At 37.3% G+C, this 23,711-nt stretch overlaps 1 protein-coding gene across 2 annotated transcripts in view; it reads left to right on the top strand.

Annotated features, from left to right (window-relative positions):
• The window catches only part of commd10.L (COMM domain containing 10 L homeolog), a 170,251-nt gene that overhangs the window by 12,356 nt on the left and 134,184 nt on the right, over nt 1–23,711 (top strand). Inside the window, exon 6 of one of the 2 annotated variants that reach the window (XM_018251028.2) lies at nt 14,462–14,572. The exons of the other annotated variant lie outside the window; for it this stretch is intronic. Coding sequence (XP_018106517.1) covers nt 14,462–14,572 — 111 coding nt within the window. The remainder of the gene's footprint in view (nt 1–14,461; nt 14,573–23,711) is intronic. 2 annotated transcript variants of the gene reach the window in all.

Raw genomic sequence — 23,711 nt, 5'->3', positions numbered from 1 at the left:
TGCAGCTGTGTCCAATTCATGTCAAAACACAAGTGCAATGAATCTTATTTTAACACATGGAACACAGTTGCCCCAAGCACAACTTCCCCTGATGGATTCAGTGACACTGAAATTTATAAGAGAAAGCGCTGCATTTTGGGTTAAAAATTCTGTAAATAGTGAGCAATATTGTGCTTTGCACACTGCAGTTTGTTATGTAAATGAGTCTTCAAAGGGATTATTTTATGGGAAAACATGTTTTTTGTACAAAAAGCATCAGTTAATAGTGCTGCTCCAGCAGAATGCAACATGGGGATAGACATGTCAGTTTCCCAGGTGCCCTCAGTGATGTGACTGATAAACTTCAGTCACTCTTTACTGCAGCCCATCAGCAGAACAATGGGAAGGTAACCAGATAACAACTCCCTCATACCTGCGTTGTTAAAAATACTTCCATGCCCCACATAGTGGTAGATATGAGAGTGGCACTCAATAGTAAAATTACATGTCCACCTAACCCAAGTCACAACTCTTTTGGTTACATGAGCAGTAGAATCAATAGCTTGTCTGAAACTAATTCCATTGGGAAGTGCTGACTCTTTCTGAAAGCACAGGATTAGGCAAAATGACCTGAGATGGCTGCTTACACACTATTACAAATAAAAAAACATTTATTGGTTACAAAATAAAATTTTAAATGGTAGAATGAATTATGTACAGTGTACACAGTGTAATTTAGTAATCAACATTAAACCATAAGTATCTACAGTAAATATGAACTGAGTTTGACTCAGATTGTGGCAGTTCACCTTTAGATCCTAGGAAAAGTACAGCCGCTGTGGGTTTGAATTTCAGAATTATAAATGCAAGGGCAGACTGTCATTGAGATTAATGGTCCGTTTCATTTTACTTTTCAGTCCTTTAATACTATGCTGATTTGCTGTTCATACTATCATAGGACAGTAAGCAGGGTCTGATGAGATATAAATTAAGGGAGCTCCAAAAACAAATCCGAGTGCATCTGTATTTATAGCTATGGTTCTGCATACAGAAGGGAAAGTATAAACTCACCAGCATGCAAAAATGTAGTTACATTAAAGGTTTAGGGCATAAAAATAGAACCCACCAGAGGGCATCATGTGGAATTCAGCGTGAACCCCGAACTAGTAACCAGTTGCAGGCCAACACCAGATGGGCTGAAAATAGGGAAGGGCAAGCAGAAGAGGTATGTGCCTTGAACCCCGCCCCCGTCATTGCACCCTAGACATGTCTCTTCTGCCTATCTCTAGGCAGTAACATCTAATTGGTTGCTATGGATTACTGCACCGTGGCAAACTTTGTGCCTCTTATTAAACATAGTATCTTGTATTTGCTTAAAACTAATCCAAAGAGTGATTGGAGTGTTAAAGTACAGAATAGTCCTTTTTAGGGTTAAAGAGGTGTCGCTTTAAAAATAAAAATAACAATGATGCCATGTCAATACTTTCACACAACTTTTCACACCAGAATTTTTTATTTCTGAATTTGTTCAATTGACTTCTTGAGGTGCCTCTGCTCGGAGCTGGCATAAAATAATAGTTTAAATGAAACCTTGAATTTTTCAACATAAACAAAATATAAAAGGATACTGGGGCAGAATGTGGACCACAGCCTGATATCAACCACGTTTTCTGCTGTTCTATTATTTGCTATTTGTCATGGCTGAAAAGTTTCTGTTTCTAAACCTTTTTTAAACTAAGTATAAATTGTAATTGTAGAATAGGCCGTGCTATATAAATAAACAAACAGACATATTTATTTTCTACTAGCATTTATTAATAGTTTTAAAACTACTCAACTAACCTTGATAATGATAGCAAATCTTGGTTAAAGTGGATAATATGCTCAAAATAGTTAGGCACAATGAAAACGTGAGCTTGGAGCACACAAATGTGTCTGCTATTAGTCTGTATCAGTCATGGAAATGGCATTACTCTTGAAACAGTGGGTAAAATTACATGGAAGCCCTCTGGGAGGTGTCTGTGGGTGATCGCTGCTTGATCAAATGTTTTCTTGAGCCAACTACCAAAAACCTGGGTAATGTACACAAAAATTGGAGCTGAAAGTTTCCTTACCCAGAATAGAGAACGCCATTTGAGCATATTGACATACAGTAAAATCACTTTTTGTTTTATAGCAACAAACCTGACCGCTAATGCAAAGGTTATACAAGCTGCAAGGCATAAAAAAAGACATTGGCAAACAGAACACTAATGCCTAAAAATTATAAAAATAAGCTGATTAACAAGAAACAGATTCTGCACATTAAAATACAATGATAAAAGCAATACTAGAAGATATTCAGCACCATGTTAATGATATTGAAAACAGAGGAACTTTACCAGAGCTAGAACAGAGCCTGAATCACATTATACAGATGTATTGAGATTGCTAGAGATAAAGACAATACTCGATTGACAGCTGAGATTTTTAAATGAGTTTACAACAGCTATGAATGTTTAAATAAACAATAAAAACTGGATTGCATGTTTAATTTGAAAAGGACTTTTATTATACAGCTTTTTGTGTCTGGGTGACAGGTCCACTTTAAGAACAGTATAGCTTTATGGCAATTTAGGAATATGTATTATCTAAGGTTCCACTGATCATAATAGACTGGGTTAGATAAATATTTAAGGACAATGGCATACTTTTTCTGCAAAAAAAAACAACTTGTACAGGACATAAATAAATAGCTAGTTTATAAAAAATTTTTAGCAACTATTCAATTGGTCTTTATTTATTCATAGTTTTTCAGATATTGGTCGTCTTCTACCTTTTTCTAGCTGTCAGTTGGGGGTCAATGACTCCACACTCGTCTTTCTATTCAGGATAGGGTCCAGTTTACTAGAATCACCCCATTTAACTTTCATTTTGGCTTAAATCATATATTCTACCAATACAGTATGTGATGATATCTGTTCTGTAGTTTGTCCAAATGTTGGACTTGCCCAGTTGTCTAATTCCTTCATTTTTTATATCTGCCCAAACATACTGAAATGTATTTGTAGTAGCTGACCTACTTCTTACTATTGTCTTAACAAATCTCATACTATAATTAAATAAAATATTTTACCAACAAGTACAATTTGTTATAATTTTATGTAAAATAACTAGCCCTGATAATGTTGATGTTTTTATTCCAAGGCACTTAATAAACTGTTTAATGTTTTATCTAAGAAAACAGGAAGGGTTATTTATTATTTTTGTCTGAAGGCAACAGATTTACTGACCATGACTATTTGTGTACATTCATTTCCAGAAATCCTCTAATAAAGACTGCTTCCTCCCTAACATTTAAAAATGTAATCTCCATTATCTGAACTGACAAGGATTGAGCTCCTATTATCCCTCTGACTCATTTTTTAAAATTAGCAGTGGATTGAAAGTGTCATTGTAATTGCCACATAAAACGGGCAAAGCCAATATCCATTTGCATCAGCAATTGTGTATAAGGGCACTTTTGTTTAGCTATAAACCTCCTGTATCAAAATCATTAACTGTCATGAAGCGTATCTGGGAAACCAACGGTTTCATTTGAGTTTTGACATCTCGAGAAATTACTTTGTGTACTCTGTAGTAAAAACAAGGAAACGCCGATCATAAACTACCTGTCTCTATTAAATATCTGTAGCCTGTGGGAAATGCATTGCTTTAAACGAAGCACAAATGTACAAGTATTTATGTTGCAACTTGTGTGTATGTTCTGAATACTTTCACATCCATCATCTTTGAATGCATTCATGATTATAAAAGACGATGCCTTGCAGTTATGCCATGCTTACCAGCTTGGTAAAGATTTTCATTATGCAGCTTTGAATTTCCCCAAAAAGCTCACAATAGCATAGCACACATTATTTGTAGTTGCATTTTATTTTAATCCTTTGTAACCTAGCTTCTTACTCCAATGTGTCTTCTCATGTAACATTTCCAACAATGATACCACTGTGATTTAAAATATGGGTCGATTAAATATTGAAAGAATATGTAATTCTTCGCAACTTTCCTGCATGAATTAATTTAAACAATATTGCACAGGTTGCAAAGATACTTGTTAATGTAATTGCATATGTTTTTATTCTCCACACTACCAATCCCTGTAGCACAACTCATCTAACAGACTTGGAAACAAATTTTCTTTCATTATGCAAAAATATCCCATATTATTTTCATAAGGGCTTAAATAGATTTAAAACTAACCAAATGTATTCACTGAAAAGAGCTACACTGCACCTAGGCTGTAGTAGTACAAAAGGCATAAAAACATTGTGGTTAGTTCCAAATGTGGACATGGCCAAAAGCATTGAGAGATTTTTATTAAATTTATATTTCTTCTGTAAATGCACCTCCTCACAATCTTTTTCTAGTGAAGTACCCTGGGCCAGTGTAGTTTTTAGTAAACAGGAGCACCGTGTCAGGCTCAAGTTACGTGTTTAATCGCTGGGCAGATGCCTATGACTTTGGCACTTCCCCCCATGATTAAATCTTTCCCTCTGCTTTAAAGGAAACCTATACCCCCAAAATTAATACTAAAGCAACAGAATATACAGAATACAAAAATCACATTAAAGATTGCATTTTGAAAAATAATATTCTAAGTAGTAATCGGCATGCTTTTGTTAGCAGCAGATCTATTAAACGATGTAGGCTTTGTTTTTTTATATTATGAAATGAACTGGTAGGTGTACAGTGTAGATACACATTTTGATGCTTAAATTTATGTCAAGTTAGATTTTCCCTTTTGAAATGATTTTTTTTTTTTTATAGAAATGGATAACTCTTGGTCATAGTGTTTATATATGTAATTGAATGAAGGAATTACATATTTAATACAGTGCTGAAGAAATGGGCTTATCGGTTTTTCACAGAGGGTTTCAAATGTTGTTAATACTCGGATTGAAATATCGTTATGAATAATATACCATAGAATTGGGTTATGGGTCTATGTTGGAATCAATATTTTGGTAAAGTCATTTGTAAATTGAGAAAAAGCACAAAGTTTAAGAGCTAGTTTTATTTGTTGCATTTAATATTCACCAAACAATCTGAAGAGACTTCAGTCTGGCGAGACTGGTGAGAATGCTTACAAATTAGTAGCAAAATGCAAGATCGGCGATAATGAGAAACATTACACCCCAAACAATTTGTTTACAAAAGTAGAATTGGTGGGGTGGGGGGAAGTTGGAATGAGCGTATGACATCCAAACTGGCATGCATGCAATACAAGATTGTTAAAACAAAGGCTTGTGAACATTTATTAAAGTGCTAATTAGCTTTTGTAGGACTCACCACAGCAACAAAGGCATTTCTAACACTTGCACAAAAAAAGAAAAATAACATGACAAAATGATGTTCGAAATTGTCACAATGTGGAACAGTAAAAAAAAAAATCTAAAACTTGATGTTTTGTAATAATATGTATAACATTTTTTTTTTAGTCTCACAGAAATGTAAATTTTAGTCTCATCAAAAATCAATGTGCTTTACGTGCTTTCCAGAGTGTGCAGTTTAAATAGCAGACACATTATTCGAGAAATCATGGGAGTATGTGAAAGTATATGCTGGTAGTGGGGGGAACTATATCAAGTGCCCCATTAGTAGTAACTCTAGATGCAACTGCCAGCTCCGTAGGGCACTTAGTACAGAGTAGAAGAAGACGTTTTTGGGGAACAGGCAAAAAAAAAAAAAAAAAAAACAGGCCGGTAGGAATCCAGATAATCTGTAATTATGAAGCAAAATCGCATACTTAGGAAGACCTACAATGCTTTTGTAGGGCATTCAACCAGAGTCTAGAGCAGCTTTTTATTTTAAATTTATAGCTGGTGTCCGCATAGTGAGATGACAAACAAAATGTAACTAGGCTTTGGCAATCGTGGTGCAGCCTTACAAATGCAGCCTGTTTGAAGCTTGCACATCTTCCAAAAAAATGTGGCCAAATACAAACCATAATTTGCATGTTTAGAAAATTGCATCTGGAAAACATTGTCTCCATGACTTTTGTAGAACACCTATTTTTAATGAATTGTCTACTGATGATTTACATGAACAGACTCGGATACCAGGGTGTGGTTTCAGCCAAATACAAACTAAATCCTGTTATAAAACTTTCAAAGTACTTTTTTTGCCCTTGAGTACTACTGGTCTATATAACATAAAACCCAGTTCTTGTATAAGTATAAAATCATCCACAATAATGGGTTTACCATTGTGGCTGGTTTATCGGTGCCTGATGCATTTCACAGAGCATTACTAATTATAAAAATATATATTGGGCAGTTATGATATAGCAGTTTCTTGTTCATGTCGGATCGATTCCTTCTAGTGCAGAGAATAGAATAGTCCAAACTTTTACACATGCAGTTCACATTAAGATGCCAAGTGACAGTGCAACTCAGAAGCACTGCATGCAACTCAGTAGCACTGAACACTACCACTTCGTAGTGGCAGAATGGCATTTTACTGCTTAAAACAGTGGAACACATTCTGTAAAATTGACACACAAACCATCTTTGATAACATGTAAATTTCTTGATCATAAAAGAATTGACAAACCCTAAGAGATTGATGTGCAGGGCAATCCTGGTTTTTCTCAGTTCTGTCTTTAGTAAATAGTCATTATATATTTTACTAGTATATTTTCATTAAAAAAAATTCTACAGCATATAGATTTTACATATTTAACATGTACTACAGTTTAAACAAAAAAAAACAGATTATTTTTAAAATGTTATTTTAAGTCACATTTGGTGGTGGTAAATCTAGTGCAAACATGATTTGATTTGTTTTTACTATTTATTTTAACTGTAATGCCCAGAACAATCTCCTTTTATCATATTTAACATAATCCCTGAAAAGATACCAGAGATTATATCTTGGAAAGAGAGATAGGAAGACTTGCTTATGCAGAAAATGCATTTACTGCTTACGTCAAATGCTTTTACCGCTTATTAGACTCTAAAAATATCTTTACAAACTCTATTACTTATATTCGACTATGTGCCTGTGTACTGGATAAAATAGTATCAGGCATAGTGTAACTAACTACAGGAAAAAAATAAAGGGGCCACTTAAATTAAATTTTTTTGGCATTTCAATTTTCATTTGTTATCAAATTGATGATTAGACCCCCTTATTGTGCTTTGTGGTAGTTTTTGTTAATATAAACTGCTTATGCAGTTATGGGGTATGGGATCCCTTATCCTTAACTTTGTGATCCAGAAAGCTCTAAATTATAGGAAGGCCATTTCCCATAGAGTTGATTTTAAGAAAATAATTCTAATTGATAAAAATGGATTTCCCTTTTCCTCTGTAATAATAAAACAGTATCTTGTACTTGATGGTAACTACACTTCATGAATCCATATTGGTGGAAAAGTAATACCTTTGGGTTAATTTAATGTTTAAAGGATTAGTAGCAGACCGGTATGGTGCTCAAAATTTGGGAAAGATCCCTTGTAAGGAAAACCTCAGGTCTTATTCTGGATAACCTACAGTATCCCATACCTGTACACTATTCTCTTTAGGTCTACTTTGGTCAGTCCAAGTGGAAAGCTGAAGCAGTGATCTACCGTTGGTCCAAAAAGTATAAATATGAAATGTGTTTAAGCTAAAGATACATTATGGGGCACATTTACTAAAACTCGAATAAATCTAGTTTTTTTATGAAAACAAATCCGACCAAATTCCCTTCCATGATTTGAACTAAAAAATCAAGCGTCCATTCGTACGAATTGTTGCCCAAATTAAACAATGTTTCCAAGTTGCACCCAAAACGCCGACTTTATCGGATAATCCAGCGCAGATCACAATGTCAAGAAACAACTTCAGGGACATCTGCCATTTACTTCTACATGACCTTGACAGGTTTGAGGTGGTGTATTTTCGGATTCAGATTTTTAGCAGCTTTTGGGTATGATATATCTCTAAAAATTCTAATTTTCTCCCTAAAAACCTTGTTCAGAAAAAATTGAGGTTTAATATATGGGTCCCTGAGTCTGAAGGCTAGAAATGCTTAGGATTGAGGCTTCCTGCAAAAAAGAAATAGGCCTTGGGCCTTGGCCACTGTTGAGGCACGATAGTTAAAGGGCAACTAAAGTCTAAAAAAGAATAATGTTAGAAATGCTGTATTTTGTGTACTAAATATAAACATGAACTTAGTGCACCAGAAGCCGAATTAAACATATTATTATATAAACTGTCATATTGTAACTTTGTTAATCATCTTTGCAATACCAATATTAGGCACATACTCAGTGTGGTCTAGGCTTCAGTTTGGAGGTTACGCTTAGGGGTTGTCATAAATGATCAAAACAGCACAAGTCAAATAATATCTGCCAGATGCCGAAAACAGGAAGACTGATTAATAATCAGAATATAGAGGCTGCACTGGGTCTGTGGATACAAATCTACACCGTTGTTACCGGTAAACAAAGCTGCTCTAATTCTGGGAAGTAAGGTGGGGGGGGCGTAAGGTGGGGGGGCGTAAGGTGGGGGGGCTCCCCCTGTCGTTTAAGAGTATGAACGTTTCCCTGCACAGCAGTTAGGGACTGTCTGAAGTTTCCTAGCTGCAGCTGTCAGAGCAAGTAAAACGAAGGGGGAGTTTCACTGCATACAGTCAGGTTTCTTATAAAAACGGTACACGTTTTTTAATTAAATGATATTGGAGATCGGTTTCTTTTTCCTTAACGAAAGTAAAAATGGGATTTTTATTTTTTTGCCTTTACATCCCCTTTAAGTCGTTGAGTTGACCTTTAACAATGAGGAGGTAAAATGAAAACAAAGATATTTCAAATTTAGTTTGTTTTTAGTTTTTTTTAGCGCTGTACTATTTTTCTAAAGGGAAATGTCACTGACAAACCCCAAGGATCATTTCCACTTGGCTGCCCCATAATGCAGAGCTGTGTGAACCATTAGAAAACAACATCCATGTGATTAATTTTGTCACAGATGAAATCCTCATAGTGCATGTTTGATCAGTAGTTTATTAAATGCATGCTGCATACAACCTTGTATTTCATTTATCTAAATGACCTGCACATTTAAATTGAGTCATGGGAAGAATGGTATCTTGTTAAATGCTTGCAAACCTACTTTTATGTATTCATGTGCAGATGTCTTGTTGTTTGCTAAGTACATGGAATGTAATATGCAGTGCAAATTATGTCTTGGACACTCTTATATACATTTTTACTTACATTTTTAGCTTCATAATCTTAGATTACCGTAGATTCCATAGGCTTCATAACCAATTGTTAATTAGTGTATACTGTACGTGTGTTGCGAACTGCATTGGGTTCCAAGCTGCCATGGATAAGACCAAAGGGGTTTACTAATGAGTACTCAGCAGTCATCAGTAGTTAATTGCTAATTATTAATTAACCATTTAGTAGATGGATTTTCTAAGTCTGGTTTTAAAAGGCTAATAGCACATCTAACTATTGTTTTTAATAGTATCCCATTTAAATGGTTTGTAAATCTTACACTTTTAAACTTTTCTCTTTAAAACCATATACAAGTGAAGGTTAGGTACCACCTATTTTTGATTGCTGGCCATATACGTGCCAAGAATATAAAATAAACTTTTTTTTTTTGTTTGATTATTTTTTACGTGTATGGTGGTCCATCAATCCATGAATTGAAGAGGAACTAGTATTACAACTACTACTCGTTATTTCCTGTTGTATCAATTGTTTGTGCTCTTTACACAAACCAATGGAACAATAGCATAGCTAGACTCTTGCAAAGACACCAACCCCCAATGATATGCAGGGTGGCAAACGAAAATATACCTTTTATTTGTTTATCACACACAACCAAAACAAATTGCATTTTGCATTATATATATATAAATAAATATATATAAATATATTTAAAGGCAACCACAGTTTTTTTTTTTTTTTAATATCCTCGAAAGATTCTGATTAATGGAGCTAAACCTGTTGAAAGCATGATCCATATTTCTCATAATGAACCGTTTAACAATAGATTTATTGTTGAGAGGATGCCATTGAAAAACCCTGTTCCATTACATAGGAATGATTAAATTGTTCTATGTTGAAGATGTAATTAAAGAAGCCTGATGTACAACAAAGATGACTTCCAGACCATTGGCAATCAGTTATTGAACTCATGCCATTACTCCAAGCTGTTTGTCATTGCATGCACAAGATCTCCAATTAAAAACTCCTCAGCAATTAGTGGAATAGTTATATATCAAAGGAACTGAAGAGAGAGTCAATGAGCTTTTGCAACTATTAGTTAAAGTGGTGTCGTATACCTGTAAGGGATATCTACTTATTACCTGTCTCCCGTGGAAATGGAAGGAATATTAACCAGTTCAGTGGATTTAGCCAGCATTGTATAGATCAAAGAACTTAATTGTTGCTTCTGCACTAGGAGGAAGAGTGAAAAATTGGCTTGGTGATGAAGACAGAGGAAGAGGTTATCATTACCATTAGTTTTCCGACTGCAGCCAAGAAGTCTTGTGTAACCATTTTTGTGATTGTTTCAATTACAGTTTTGAAACTTGGCAAATCTTTCAAAGATGCTGCTAGTTTTTTAATGGAAACTGTGCAGAGGTTTCAGGCTGACAATAATTCAGAAGCTAAATCTGACCCTCTTTAATGCTTACCAGATGCTTTAGGCCTAGCAAAATATTTTTCTTCACATGCATAGAATGTTTTTTATTCTCTCATTATGTCAGAATAGATTGTTAACAGAACCTCATGTTGATATTGGTTATGATTTAGTGATTAGAAAATCATTGTAAACTATGTTACCCACAGTAAAAAATAAAAAGCATTGGCTGCTTGGCCATGAAAGAGGTCAAATGTTGACATTAAATTTCATTCTTATTTAGAAGGCTTTTCCATCTATCAGCATAATAATGCATTTGCCCCAAGAGACAATGATATGTCATCTAAACTTTCTGGCTTTAGCTGTAACCTGCAGGTCAGTCTCATAATAAATGTGCAAACAAAATGCCTTGAGCAAAAAATACCCATTTGGCTAAGAGCAAAATTTTTTTAAAGTATGTACAGGTGTATGATCTCTCATACAGTCCATTATAAGCAAATAATTCTCATTTTAAAAAGTGATTTCCTTTTTATCTGTAATAATAATAAACAGTACCTTGTACTTAATTCCAGCTACAATATAATTAATTAATCGTTATTGGAGCCAAAATAATCCTATGTTTATTTAATAATTCAAGATTTTAAGCAAACCTAAGGTATGAAGATCCGAATTAGAGTTACATTTTTACATTCTCCAAGGGGGAAGAGGTTAACTTATTTATATGTTAAAATTGTATTTAAATGCAGCTAAATTATCATTTTTGTTTTCTTCAGTTCAGCAAAATGGATTTTTATTCCATAATGACAAAGTTAGTATGTTGGGGCTTAATGTTGCACTGTGACATCCCACTTGGATACTTACCAATCCCCAGTGTTGTTATGGGGGCGGTTATAGTTTATAGCGCGGGTAGGAACATGTTTGCTATACAAAAATATATTATACACACAGAAAGCAAAATAAACAGTTTTTCTTGGCTTAACAGAAGTTTGTTAAAATAGGAAGTAAAAAACAAAAGGAAAACTATGGGGCAGCACTGAGGATCATAAGGCACCTTTTCCTCAACTCTTTAGCGTATAAGCGAGCTCAGCGAAACAGCAGTCTGTCTATATCCGCTTAGTCAAAATTGTGTGTGCTTCAACCACCTGTGTAACATTGTGAGTTGGGTGCAAAGCCGTTCAGGAACCCTTGACAGGGGTTACATAGACATACAAGAAAAATACTGCTGCTGCACCTCTATTGCAAAAAGGGGAAATCTTAATTTATTCGGTCAGACAACCAGGCTATATCTTGTCTATATCGGCTTAACTCAATTGCTGTAATTAAATACTATAAATCAGCCCAACAAATATAAAGCTTTACACCTTGGGTTTCTGGCATAAAATGTGTTCTTACATACAGGGCACACACAGAGTCTTTTGTCAGTTATCATGGGGGTCTCACACTTTTAAGTTAACAGCACCCTGCACAACCACACCCCTGGTCTACACTGGCCACTCCCAAAATATGCCAAAACTCAGCCCATGATCCAGCAATGCATTTCCTCTCCTGGGCAAGCCCTGCCCTTTACAAAACCTACAAATTTGGGCTTTTCGACTCCCCTCTCTGTTGTGGGGCCCCTGACTGAATTACTCCCTGTACCCCCTGATGCAACCCTGCATATCATGTGTTTCTTTCTTCATGTATCACACTGGGAATACATGCAGGCTGCTTCACAAAATGGTGCTTAAAATAAATTGAAAGTATTACAGACAAGATCCATTTTTGGAGTGCTGTGGTAATACAGACTCTGGCAAAGTAAGAATACAGTACTAAATCTAGATGTGGCAAACTCTTCTATATAATAATGGGGTAGAGCCTTTAAATAGATCTTCGTTATTTATTTTTATCATTTTAAAATTATTTGCCATCTTCTGCAGGCTCTTTTCAGCTTGCAAATGGGGGCGCTGTCACCAGCAGCTAAAAAATGCATTGCCCTGTGAGGCTACTACTTCACTATGTACCTGCTTATTCAGATGCTCTACTATTCATACTTCTTTAATTCATACCACTACCTAGTTGCTAGGGTAACTTGGACCACCAATCACCCCTTTAACAGTGGAATCCATATATAATGGGCAGATTGCATGCCAGTGTACTGGAATTTGTTGCTATGAGACGGAATAGGGATGATTCTGGGGACTGAAGTGATGATTCATTAGGGATCATTATGGGTAGGCTTTTCAATATTGGGCAAAAGCAGCAGACTTGCTTGGCTCTGTATTTATTTGCTATTTAGCCTCTGTCACATTCAGATATTAAAAAAACCTTACTTTTGAAATATAATGAAATAATATGCTTTTCCAGAGGAAGTTCTTAGTTTTCCACAAATGTTATGAATTGTTGAGTATAGAAACCCGTTATCACTTCACTTTAAAGATATTTATGTGTCTTGTCAGGGCACTGGTGTTTTCACACACCTATAAATAAAACCTGTAATAATATACTGAACAAACACAGTGGCAGGGGATATATATCTTAAGCAAGGATTGTTAGAAAATATGGGCTAGTTATTGGTGCAGCAAATGGAAAGAAAACAGATGACTTTCTAAGGTTTAAGTGTTTCCTTTGGCAGCAAAAGACAAGGACTACAAATAGCAACATACTTTTCCTGCCTCTGTAGCAATTGACTAGAGACTTCAGTGTTTAAAGGATGTTTGGTTTACTAAAAAAATGTCAAATATCTATTGGGTGGTGCTGAAAAATCCTGTTGGTTGAGAAGCACATTGACTTGTTAATGCAATCTCCATCTGTGTAGGCTCCAGTGGATGATCCGATGCTTGGAATGGATAAGCCCTTTTTAGTTCAACATGTTGGTGGCCAAATCTGGACTATGTATGGGTACATTTAGTTTCTCTTTAAACCTTTAGGGTAAGGCCACACGAGGAGATTAGGGGAGATTTTGTCGCCAGGCCACAAAATCTCCCCGAATCTCCTCTTATGGACTAGCCCTTAGGTCTCCTTTAACTCTTCGGTTTTCCCAACTTGTTTGTTTTTCATTCCAATATATGTTTCTCCTGCCTTACACTGTGTTGAAAACAAATGATAAGAATCAAGTCTTGGGGGAAATAAAACTTTCAAATAAATGTTTGTAACCAAAATATATATCTCTAACTGTGTGGACCTTTATTTAGTTTTCTAAACTATGCAGGCACTTAATGAAATGTGCTATTTAAACCGCAGGGAAATGTTCTATCATTTGTTTACTAGTTTAACATGTGAGCCCATTAGGTACAGCCATCTGCAGTGAGAAACACTGGTGTTGTCTGTTTGCTTTCAGTTCATTGAACAATTTGTGGATAAGATTAAAAAAAAATGACACATATCTTGAAAGTAAAAGATAGCACCTGTGTCCAATGGATAATCCATTATAAAGGTTGATGGTATAGCTGCTTATCTATTGCCCCCAGGTCTCAAATGCATTTTAGATGCCATAGAAGGTTAATTCTTTTCTGAAATCTGCACCCTGGAAAAAATTCAATCTGAGATAACACAAGTGGTATTCTATATTTACCAGCTGGAAATAACACCTTGCACTTAAAAATATAAACTGTGTGTCACTTATCCAAAGTCATGTTACATTGGAAGATTTTTTTTTTCCTTTTCCATTCTTAATGCCCTTATAACTATTCCCATCTAATGAATTTTTTCGGTCAAACGACAGAATTCCATGCCAAGAAATCTGACACAGATGGCACGAATATCGACAGCAAAGAAGGAAATGCATTATAATTATGCACTCGCTTTGCCAAAATTTTTGTCTATCTAAGCTCAGAAGCACATAACATTGTTAAAGGAAATATTGTTGTTTTTCTTCTGTTTTGTTCTTTAGCTGGAGACAACTGCCTGGCAGCTCAACCTCCAGATGGCTCAATCCACCCAAGCAAAAATGAAATCTCCCCAGGCTGTGATAGAACTTGGAGTTAGCAGTGAAGACACAAAGGTAGGAAGCCACATCTGTTGCTGAGCCCTGTCGTCTCTCTCCATAGAGCAAGCCGCGAGTAAGCAATGAGATTGGACCTTGTATTCAGGATTTTATTTGCTGTGTTTAACTCCTCAAACACTGAAGAGTAGTGCAGTGCAAGAATCATTTGATTCTTGCAACAAATTGCAGGAGACCCAGCCTATGGTGTAAGAGAATTTGAAATATAATGGAAAGCTTTTTCACTTGTTTTTCTAAAATATTGTTGTTAAGTAGGTGGGCCTACTGCTTTTATTCATGCGAGATTTATTTAAAAAAGGATCATATTAATAGAGTGATATCACTGACATGCTTTCTGCTTAATAGTATACATATAATAATAGTATAACATACAGCTATGCATATAATCAACTAGGTATATAGAAATATTTATGGGAAACGTATCATGATGCCCCTTGAGCTTGCAGGCCTGACAGGAACTGACTAGAAGGGCATATCACCATGAATTGGAATTGACCCTACTTACTTGTTCTGTGCATGTGCCTGCCCTTATCTCATGACGCTTTGGAGGCATCTCCAAAGGAAAACAGGTGTGTCTACTGGTTACTCACTCAAGTGTACTTTTGTTTCCCAAACTAGCCCTGCATCATTTTGGCTGCTATTTGAGTACCAAACTAATACTTTAATTGATTTTAATCTCTTTTTGCCATGCTTGTTGTGTGGCCAAAACAAATACATTGCTAGATTGCCCTGCTGGCATCTACTTGGAATTGGTCAAGTGAGAATTGTTCAATGTTGCCTTTGGGCAGAGCTATCCAACTGCTCCTCGACAGATTTGCAGTACTCTCGTCATAATACGCATATGCATAGTGATCCCCAACCAGTAGCTCATGAGCAACATGTTGCTCTCAGTGGCCTCAAAGCAGGGGCTTATTTTTGAGTTCCAGGCTTGGAAGCAAGTTTTGGTTGTATAACAACCAGATGTACTGCCAAACAGAGCCTCAATGTATGTTGACAATCCAAATAGGAGCTACTAAATGGCCAATCACAGCCCATATTTGGCACCCCAGGAACATTTTTCATGCTTGATTTGCTCCCCAACTCCTTTTTACTTCTGAATGTTGCTCACGGGTTCAAAAGGTTGGGAATCCCTGATGTATATTTTTGATGCCAGTCTAGTGGCGTGTACTTATAATCTTGATTCTATACTGGTGAATGGGGTGGCTAATTTAGTAGGTCTAGTGGGTGAATTGATCGCTCCTGCTTCTTAACCACACCTGTCGTCAAAATACGACACATCAGGTTTATGTGTTAATTTCCCAGACAATATATTGCTAATCACAGTATATGTACCACCAGCCCACTGCCTCTTGTCAATCCGTCTCCTTGGTCCTAACTCGGTTTTAATTATGATACACTGGACTATTTAAATATATTTTGGTTATTAAAAGTTATGTTTTAATTGTGTATATATACATGAGCTTTTGGACACGTATTGATGGGATGGTGCAAACGTATGGGTCAGTTTTTTTTTATCTTTGCCTGCTATAAAGGTGTTTCAATATCTAAGGTGTCAATCAAATATAACCTGCCCTGACTCTATGCCTGAGGCATAGAGGTGGGGCAGTCAATTCCTTTTACTTTCCATTTAGCACTTCCTATATGTCACCGCCCTCTTCACATTACCCCTCCCTTCTACCTGCCAGTAACCAATCAGTGACTTGAGGGGGGGCCACATGTGTTATAACTGTTGCTTTTGAATCTGACCTGCATGCTACAGATCAATTGCAAACTCATTGAACAGTTATGTCCCATGTGGGACCCCCTTAAAGTCGCTGACTAACTGAGAGTTAGAGAGATGAAAAACAGGAAGTATGGTGCTGGCTATTAAATTAGGCATCTGCTCACTCCAACCTTTATAGATTGCATTTTAGTCTAACTAACTATATTAGAAACATTTTTTATTTTGCACAGCCTATTACCCTGTTTTTATTTTTAAACTGAACTGTTCCTTTAAGGCACTTTGGGTTTATATATACAAAAACAGATGTGTTTTATGGAGGGCAGTTTATCTTTAAATCTGTCATTACGTAACAGGGAGTGTTTAACATTTTGGAGAATATTCAAGCTATTGCACAACCTGATAATTAATTGTGCAGAGAGCCAACCTTTTTATCACCCCTTGTGTTACCTTTGTTTTGTTATTAAAGGTTATTTAATGCAGGTTCAGCTGTTGCAAACACTTCGCACATTATTTCATGAATAAGGTTCGTGTGGGCATAGAACTTCACATAGATATTTAAATCCTGATACAAGCCCATGTAGCAATGAAATGTTTATTACAAGATACTGCATAATAGGAGTCTGTTTTTAAATTACTTTTCTCACCTCTGCAAGCCCTGCAAGGTGACACAGAAATCAGAGCTATGAATCTTATGGTAAAATCATTATCAGTTCCCCAAGTGAGGCCATATCAAACATTGTGATTAAATGCTGTTTCTCCGTTTTGTTACCGGGGCCTCATTTTTTTTTCCCCGTTTCTGCTCTAAACCAGAATTTCCTGCCACCTGTAAGAGATAATGCATTTGAATGAACCTCGTGCAGTCATATGGTGTTAGCCTGTAATCGTACGCCTGTTCTCTGCAGCTTACAGAATCATAAAACAATTTGTTGACTTTATCCCCACAGGGTTCTGGCAGCTAATAAAACGGGGCAGAGGAACAGGCCAGTCTAGGTGCTCAGGGTGCCTGTTACAGCAACATAACTCCCTTAATGGTGGTGGTGCTACAAATGGGGTGCTGAGGTTAGTCAGAGAGCACCACTTTTATAACCTACAGTAGGTACAGGGCATTGCTCTACATACCCGGTCTGTAGTTAGCCTTTAAAGGGGAAGGAAACCTAGTCGGCACAAACCCCCCACCCCCCCACCCATTTGTTGCCCACCCGCCCTCCTCCCCCCTGGCCTACCTGTCCCGCTGGGCAAATGCCCCTAACTTGTTACTTACCCTTCTGCACAGGTCCAGTCCAGGGAGTTCACAGACGACATCTTCTTCCACCCGATCTTCTTCCTGCTGTGAACGGCGTTTTGGCTCATGCGCAGCAGGATCATTTCGCTGGTACGGATCTACTGCGCATGCGCCAAAAGTCATGCGCAGTCAATCGTACCGGCGAAATGCTCCTACTGCGCATGTTATTTAGATTGACAAGGGAAATGTGATAGTGATTCTATTTTTAAAAATCACCTTAATATTTCACAAGGTTCCAAAACCCTGTTACATATTATGTGCATTAAACTGTATATGTTTTCAGTTGTTAGCAGTTGTTATTTGATTGTGCACTAGAGGGCAGTAGTGCTCTTTGCTGCAATGCTGTTGTACCGGCACCCAAAATACATTGTCTTGAAAGAAGCATTCAGAATCAATTGTGAAGCTGGTAGCTGTGGGAAATGCAGAGTGTTTACATTTCTAATCTGTACCTAACAATGGTCTTCTGTTGCACTTCTAGCAAATGAATTGCTATTCATCAAACGATGGCAGAGCACAGCAGCAAGTGAAGCAGTTTGACTGGTGCAGCACTACAGCACCAGATCTTCGTCACTGTGTGCTTCTCTATTGGGTTTTTTATGTATTTTGTGGTCTGTAACTTGAATGGCCTACAAACTGCTGTTCAACTCCTCTGTAGATATTATGTGTTAGGGGATACTGGAAGTTGTACCTTTTTAACAATAGCAGGAGGTATGTGTCGCATTCAGTATCCCAAAAACCCAGCCAAACAGACGCCATGGTTCCAGTCATGGCTCTCACTTCTGCCTATAACAGCCGCCTTTCACGTCGGGAGGAGCTCTTCACTCTGCCAGGTCTTAAAGTGGGAGAACCAAGGCGAGGGTTCTGGGCAGGCAAGGGAACCAGAACGTGTGACTGGAGTAACGGGGTTAGAGCTAAGTGTAGTCAAGGAAATAGGCCAGGGTCAAATCCAATCAGTCAGAGCAGTGCAGTGTCGGGATCTGGAAGAATAATCCGTAACAACCAAAGGTTGGTTCAGGCAGCGATACAGAGATGGTCAAGAGACAGAACACAGACAACAAACGCACCCAGTACCTATCTACAATAGTACTATATTGGGTAGTGAACAAATGAACAAGGCGTCTTTTAATCTTTGAATTTTGCACCAAGCACAATGCTGCCAGAAGCAGGCGGCAAACAAGATGACGTACCCATATGGACGCTTGCCAAATCCTAGGGAAGTCATTGTGGGCATCCCCACTGCCCCTCTAGACCACAGGTACCTTTAGGGCAGAGACACACTGCAATTTGGGGAGATTAGTCGCCTGGTGACAAATCTCCTCTTCTTTAGGGTGACTGATCTCCCCGAACTGCCATCCCGCCAGCTAGAATGTGAGGCAACTTCGGAAAATGAAGCACTCCGAGTGCCATACCGCCGGCAAGGAGGCAGTTCGGGGAGATTAGTCTCCCCAAAGAAGAAGATACTTGTCACCAGGGGACTAATCTCCCTGAATTGCAGTGTGTGTCTGTCCTTAGTATGGCATCCCTTATCTTAAACCTCTTAAACATAGAGCTAGGGTACTGCACCCTCAGACAAAGAGTGGCATAGCTAAAGTGCCGTTTATCAGATGATTCACATGTATGCTGTTCTGGCAGATTACCAGTCTTGGATAAACACTTCTGCATACATCTCACTAAAGAGAAAACAGTTTCTTTTAGCAGAGCAGTTTACATTTTCTTTTCCAAATCCTCTGTTTATTGACATAGCTCTAAAACAATATTGTCTGTCAAGCACAGCTTAGGTTTCAAAGTACAAATGAAACCACTAGTAAAGCTTTAAAGGGACTGCTGCACTTTCAATTCACTATTCATCATGTTTTAAACTATAATGCACAAACCATGAATATTCTGTAAATTGTAGCCTTATAATCCGTGCTTAGTGATGTCATTGGATAGAATCGGTGCCTAGTGCTGTCATTTCTCATGACTCATTTACACTTGCGTATTACAATAATCTACCCCCTGAGTTACATGACATGTATAAAAACTCCTGGCTTTTTGTGCCTTAATATGGTCATGGGACTTCTTGTTGACTTCAAATATCCTTATCTTACAATAGGGTGTACATTATTCCCTGTATAAATATCATTATTCTCCCCTTTGTTCTGTTTTCATTAGCTTCTGTGGGTTTGTTGGACAAGTTTACTGTTTCAGTCTTGTGTACGTCTCCATTGTTTGCTATTTTCATTCCACACATTCCTTATCATTCCCATAACCCACCTGCTGTGTCATAATCTATATCCATGAAGCAGTGGCTCTGCAAGCAGAGTAATGGAATTATGCTGCAGTAACACTTCTCTGTATTTTCTTTTGAAGGAGCCTTAAAGAGGTTGTTCACCTTCCAACACTTTTTTTTCAATCCAGTTTGGTTTCAGATAGTTCACCAGAAATAAAGACTTTTTCCAATTATTTTCTATGTGTGACAGTTTTTCTAATATTGAAGTGTAAAGTGTCATTTTTCACCTTCTAAAGCAGTTCTCGGGGGGGGGGGGCAGAATTCCAGATTTCATTAAAGGCAGCTGTTATAATTAATATCATTGTTAATACTCTAGAGATACTGCTGAAAAATGTATCAACTAAATGTTGCAAATTTGTAACAGTCTAGATCATGCACCTGAATTACTGAGCTGCCAGATTTGAACACCAGATACAGGAACATTAAACTTTAATCTTAGATTTTGGAAAAATGGTAAAAAAAAATAAAAAAATGGAAATTAATTGAAAAAAAATCTATATTTCTGGGGAACAAAAAATTTAAAACAACTGAACTGAAAAAAAGTGTTTGGAAGGTGGACAACTCCTTTAAGCTTAACTAATGAAATAGGGTACACTATGTTTTGGGCTTCTGTACCAGCCCAAGGCAGCCACATCCCTTTAGAAGTAAAGATCTGTGTTTTCAAAGATGCCCCATCTTCTTTTCTGTTGATTCACTGCACATGCTCTGTGCTGCTGTCCCTTACTGAGCTTAGGGACCCACTCACAATATACCTTACACATAGAATAGAAATGTCACAATATAAGGCTAATAATAATAATAATTAATACAAATAATTACTACTTGTTTTTTGCCCGAAAACCCCAAAATTTTCTGATTACCAGGCTAAACCCAGCGCAAACCACTATCGAGGGAATGTAATAATAGTCGCAAAGTGCAAAACAACTCGTTTTTGGATGCCGGCGACCATTCTTGGACGCTGGCGAATATTCTTGGAGACTATTCTTGGATGCCGGCAACTATTCTTAGGTGCACGCGACTATTCTTAGACGCCGGCGAACGTTTTAGCGCTTGACCCAAGTATAAGCCGAGGTAGAGTTTTTCAGCATATTTTGGGGGCTGAAAAACTCGGCTTATACTCGAGTATATACAATATATCAAATTCGCGCAAAGCATAATTTGTTTGTGCAAAAGCATAACTTTTCGCATTGCGAATAGTTTTCCCGTTACCGACTTTTATTACATTCCCCCGTATAGCTTCGAATTGGGCATGAGAGCAGGCATGAGATGGCGGATTTTCAGATTCTAGCCTTTTGCAGCATCTGGGTATAATAAATCTTTAAAAATGTGTGTTATTTATTAATTAGTTTTTGCCCCAAAAAGCCCAACCAGAAAAAACGGAGTTTTAGTAAACAACCATCTTAATGCAAATATAGTGAAAATATAGGTTTGAGCAATAGCACAGAGAAAAAATGTAATAGTAGCCCAAAGGGCAGCCATATTAATAATTCAGAATATCAAATTTTGATTGGCCAGTGGCAGCAGCCCCTTAGGTTCAGTGGTTCAAAATCAAATGCTAATGTGGAGTCTGAAAGTGATCCCTGCAGCTGTACGAACTTGGGTTGTGTTGTTACGTTCCAGGCAGCTCATGCAATCCTCTAGCTATATGAAAAAACTATGATAGTTATAAAGGCCCTTGGTTTTTGCATTGTATCACTGTATCTAATACAAAGCACATCTCTCATAGCAGGCTCTAGTTCCGATTTACAGACCAATGATGGTTATATTTTGTACTAAACCGTGCTTTAAATGGACTGTATGCCACAGGAGAATCCAAATTGTACTTAAGAAGCAATTCTGTCATGCATACCATCTGTATAAACAGGGGCGGATAAAGACATGAAGTAGTAAATGTTGCTCTTGGCTGGGCTGAAGGAAGCAGGGAGCAGGTGCAGGATTGACGTGGTTTTTCCTGTGTACTCCGGGAAAGCCTGGACAAACCCCCGTTGCTGATCTTGCATGAGTTCCACTCTCTACTTTCCTGATGGGCAGCAGTGTCGGATGTATATGGTTGCTTCTTTCCAATTGCCTGCTCCCGGATTCTGAGCTGTTCCCATTCCGTGAGATAAAATCACCTTGGCAACAGAAATAAATCTCTCATTTATGTTCTACGAATTTGGCCTGGCTCACATTACAGATGGTATTTGGTTTTATGGAAAGCAATTTGTGTCCACTAAGTTAAATCAGAGATGCCCATTCCAGGGGACACTGATTAACCAATTAGATGCTGGCGAGGCCCGGAGCTATAAATGACATTTGGAAAGAAGCATCGCTCTAATCGCAGAGGCAAGGAGCATTTTTAAGGCGAAACCTGTTGCCAAATTTCTTGCCATCTGTCTGTGAAAGAAATCTTTTCCGCCCTCTGTAATTTTTGCAATATTTATGTTTTTAGTTTTCAGACAATTTTCAATGTTTTATTTATGGAATGTTGATGCGGCTCTGTTTGTATATCTAGAGAATTTAATTCCAGTTTTGCTGGGCATATTGCTTTCATACATGTTTTAAAGGAGAAGGAAAGCTACAGATGCATTTTATTGCCAATAGATTAGCTGCAATAGCGCAAGCTAGAATGCTATATTTATTCTGTAGAATGTTTTACCATACCTGAGTAAAAAGCTCTAGAAACTCTCTGTTTGTTTAGAATAGGAGCTACAGTATTAACATGTTGTGACATCACTTCCTGCCTGAGTCTCTCCCTGCTCTGGGCTCAGATTACAGTAGAGAAGGGAGGGGGGTGGGGAAGAGGAGCAAACTGAGCATGCTCATGCCCAGGGCAAGGAGGTTTAAGATGAAAACAGGAAGTCTGATACAGAAGCCCATGAGTACACAATAGAAGGAAAGAAATGCAGTGTTTCTTTTGACAGGGGACTCAGAGCAGCATTACTTTGGGGGTTTACTGGTATATTTAGATGGACCTTTCTGATAAGGCTTACTTAGTTTTAACCTTTCCTTCTCCTTTAACACTGCTTTGGCGCTAGACAGGCCTGATACACTCCCCAGATCAAAAGGGGGTACAATGAGTGTTTTCAGTTCATTATTTTATTCTATCTCTTAGCAATCAGAATAACATTTATAATTCTAATACAACATTGTCATTGTGGAGGGCATATATCTAGACTGGATTTTCCCAACAATGCAGCTCTGTGTAAGTCTGAAATTCTCCCTATACAGTTACTTAAATACACCAATTCTTCCTGTGCACCGAAATCCAATACCAAGTTAGTTAGCATATTTTTATGATTTGCTCTCTAGTGAATACTCTCTCTATAAGAAGCGTGTATAATAGAACTGCTGCTGCAGATTAGCTGTGGTTACTTATTATTAAAATCCCCATTTGTAGAAATAAGTGAGTTTAAGGAATTCTGAAGCATAAAATCTATATTGCAAAGGGAAAACGATGGCTCTTTGCTCCATGGACAATAATTGCACACAGAGTTAACCATAATTGCGCACACCAGTTTTAGTTTAAGCAGAGTTTACAGTTTTTCTATTACACATGGGGCACAGTAATAAGGAAGTATTAAAGTAATTGCATTTGAAACACGGTGGTCTGTGCATTAGGCTAGATATTGTAGATGGCATTTTCATCTGCATGATAGCAGTTTTGTTTCTCTCTTCCTTTTGCAACTGAAAAAAAAAACTATTGACACTAGAACCAATTTTGATAAGTTACAAAAGGTTTTAAAAGAATAGGTAGGTGTTATGTTTCCTCTGTGTAGGTGCTTTGCAATATCACTTTAGAGTAATAAATGACTTGTTGCAAGATAATCATCTTGGGTACTGTAAATGATTTCTCCTTTGGATTTACTTATGTACAGTCCCA

Source organism: Xenopus laevis, chromosome 1L, assembly GCF_017654675.1.
Source record: "Xenopus laevis strain J_2021 chromosome 1L, Xenopus_laevis_v10.1, whole genome shotgun sequence".
Taxonomy (NCBI): domain Eukaryota; kingdom Metazoa; phylum Chordata; class Amphibia; order Anura; family Pipidae; genus Xenopus; species Xenopus laevis.
Note: the sequence above shows the minus strand (reverse complement) of the source record. Positions and strands in the feature narration are given on the sequence as shown.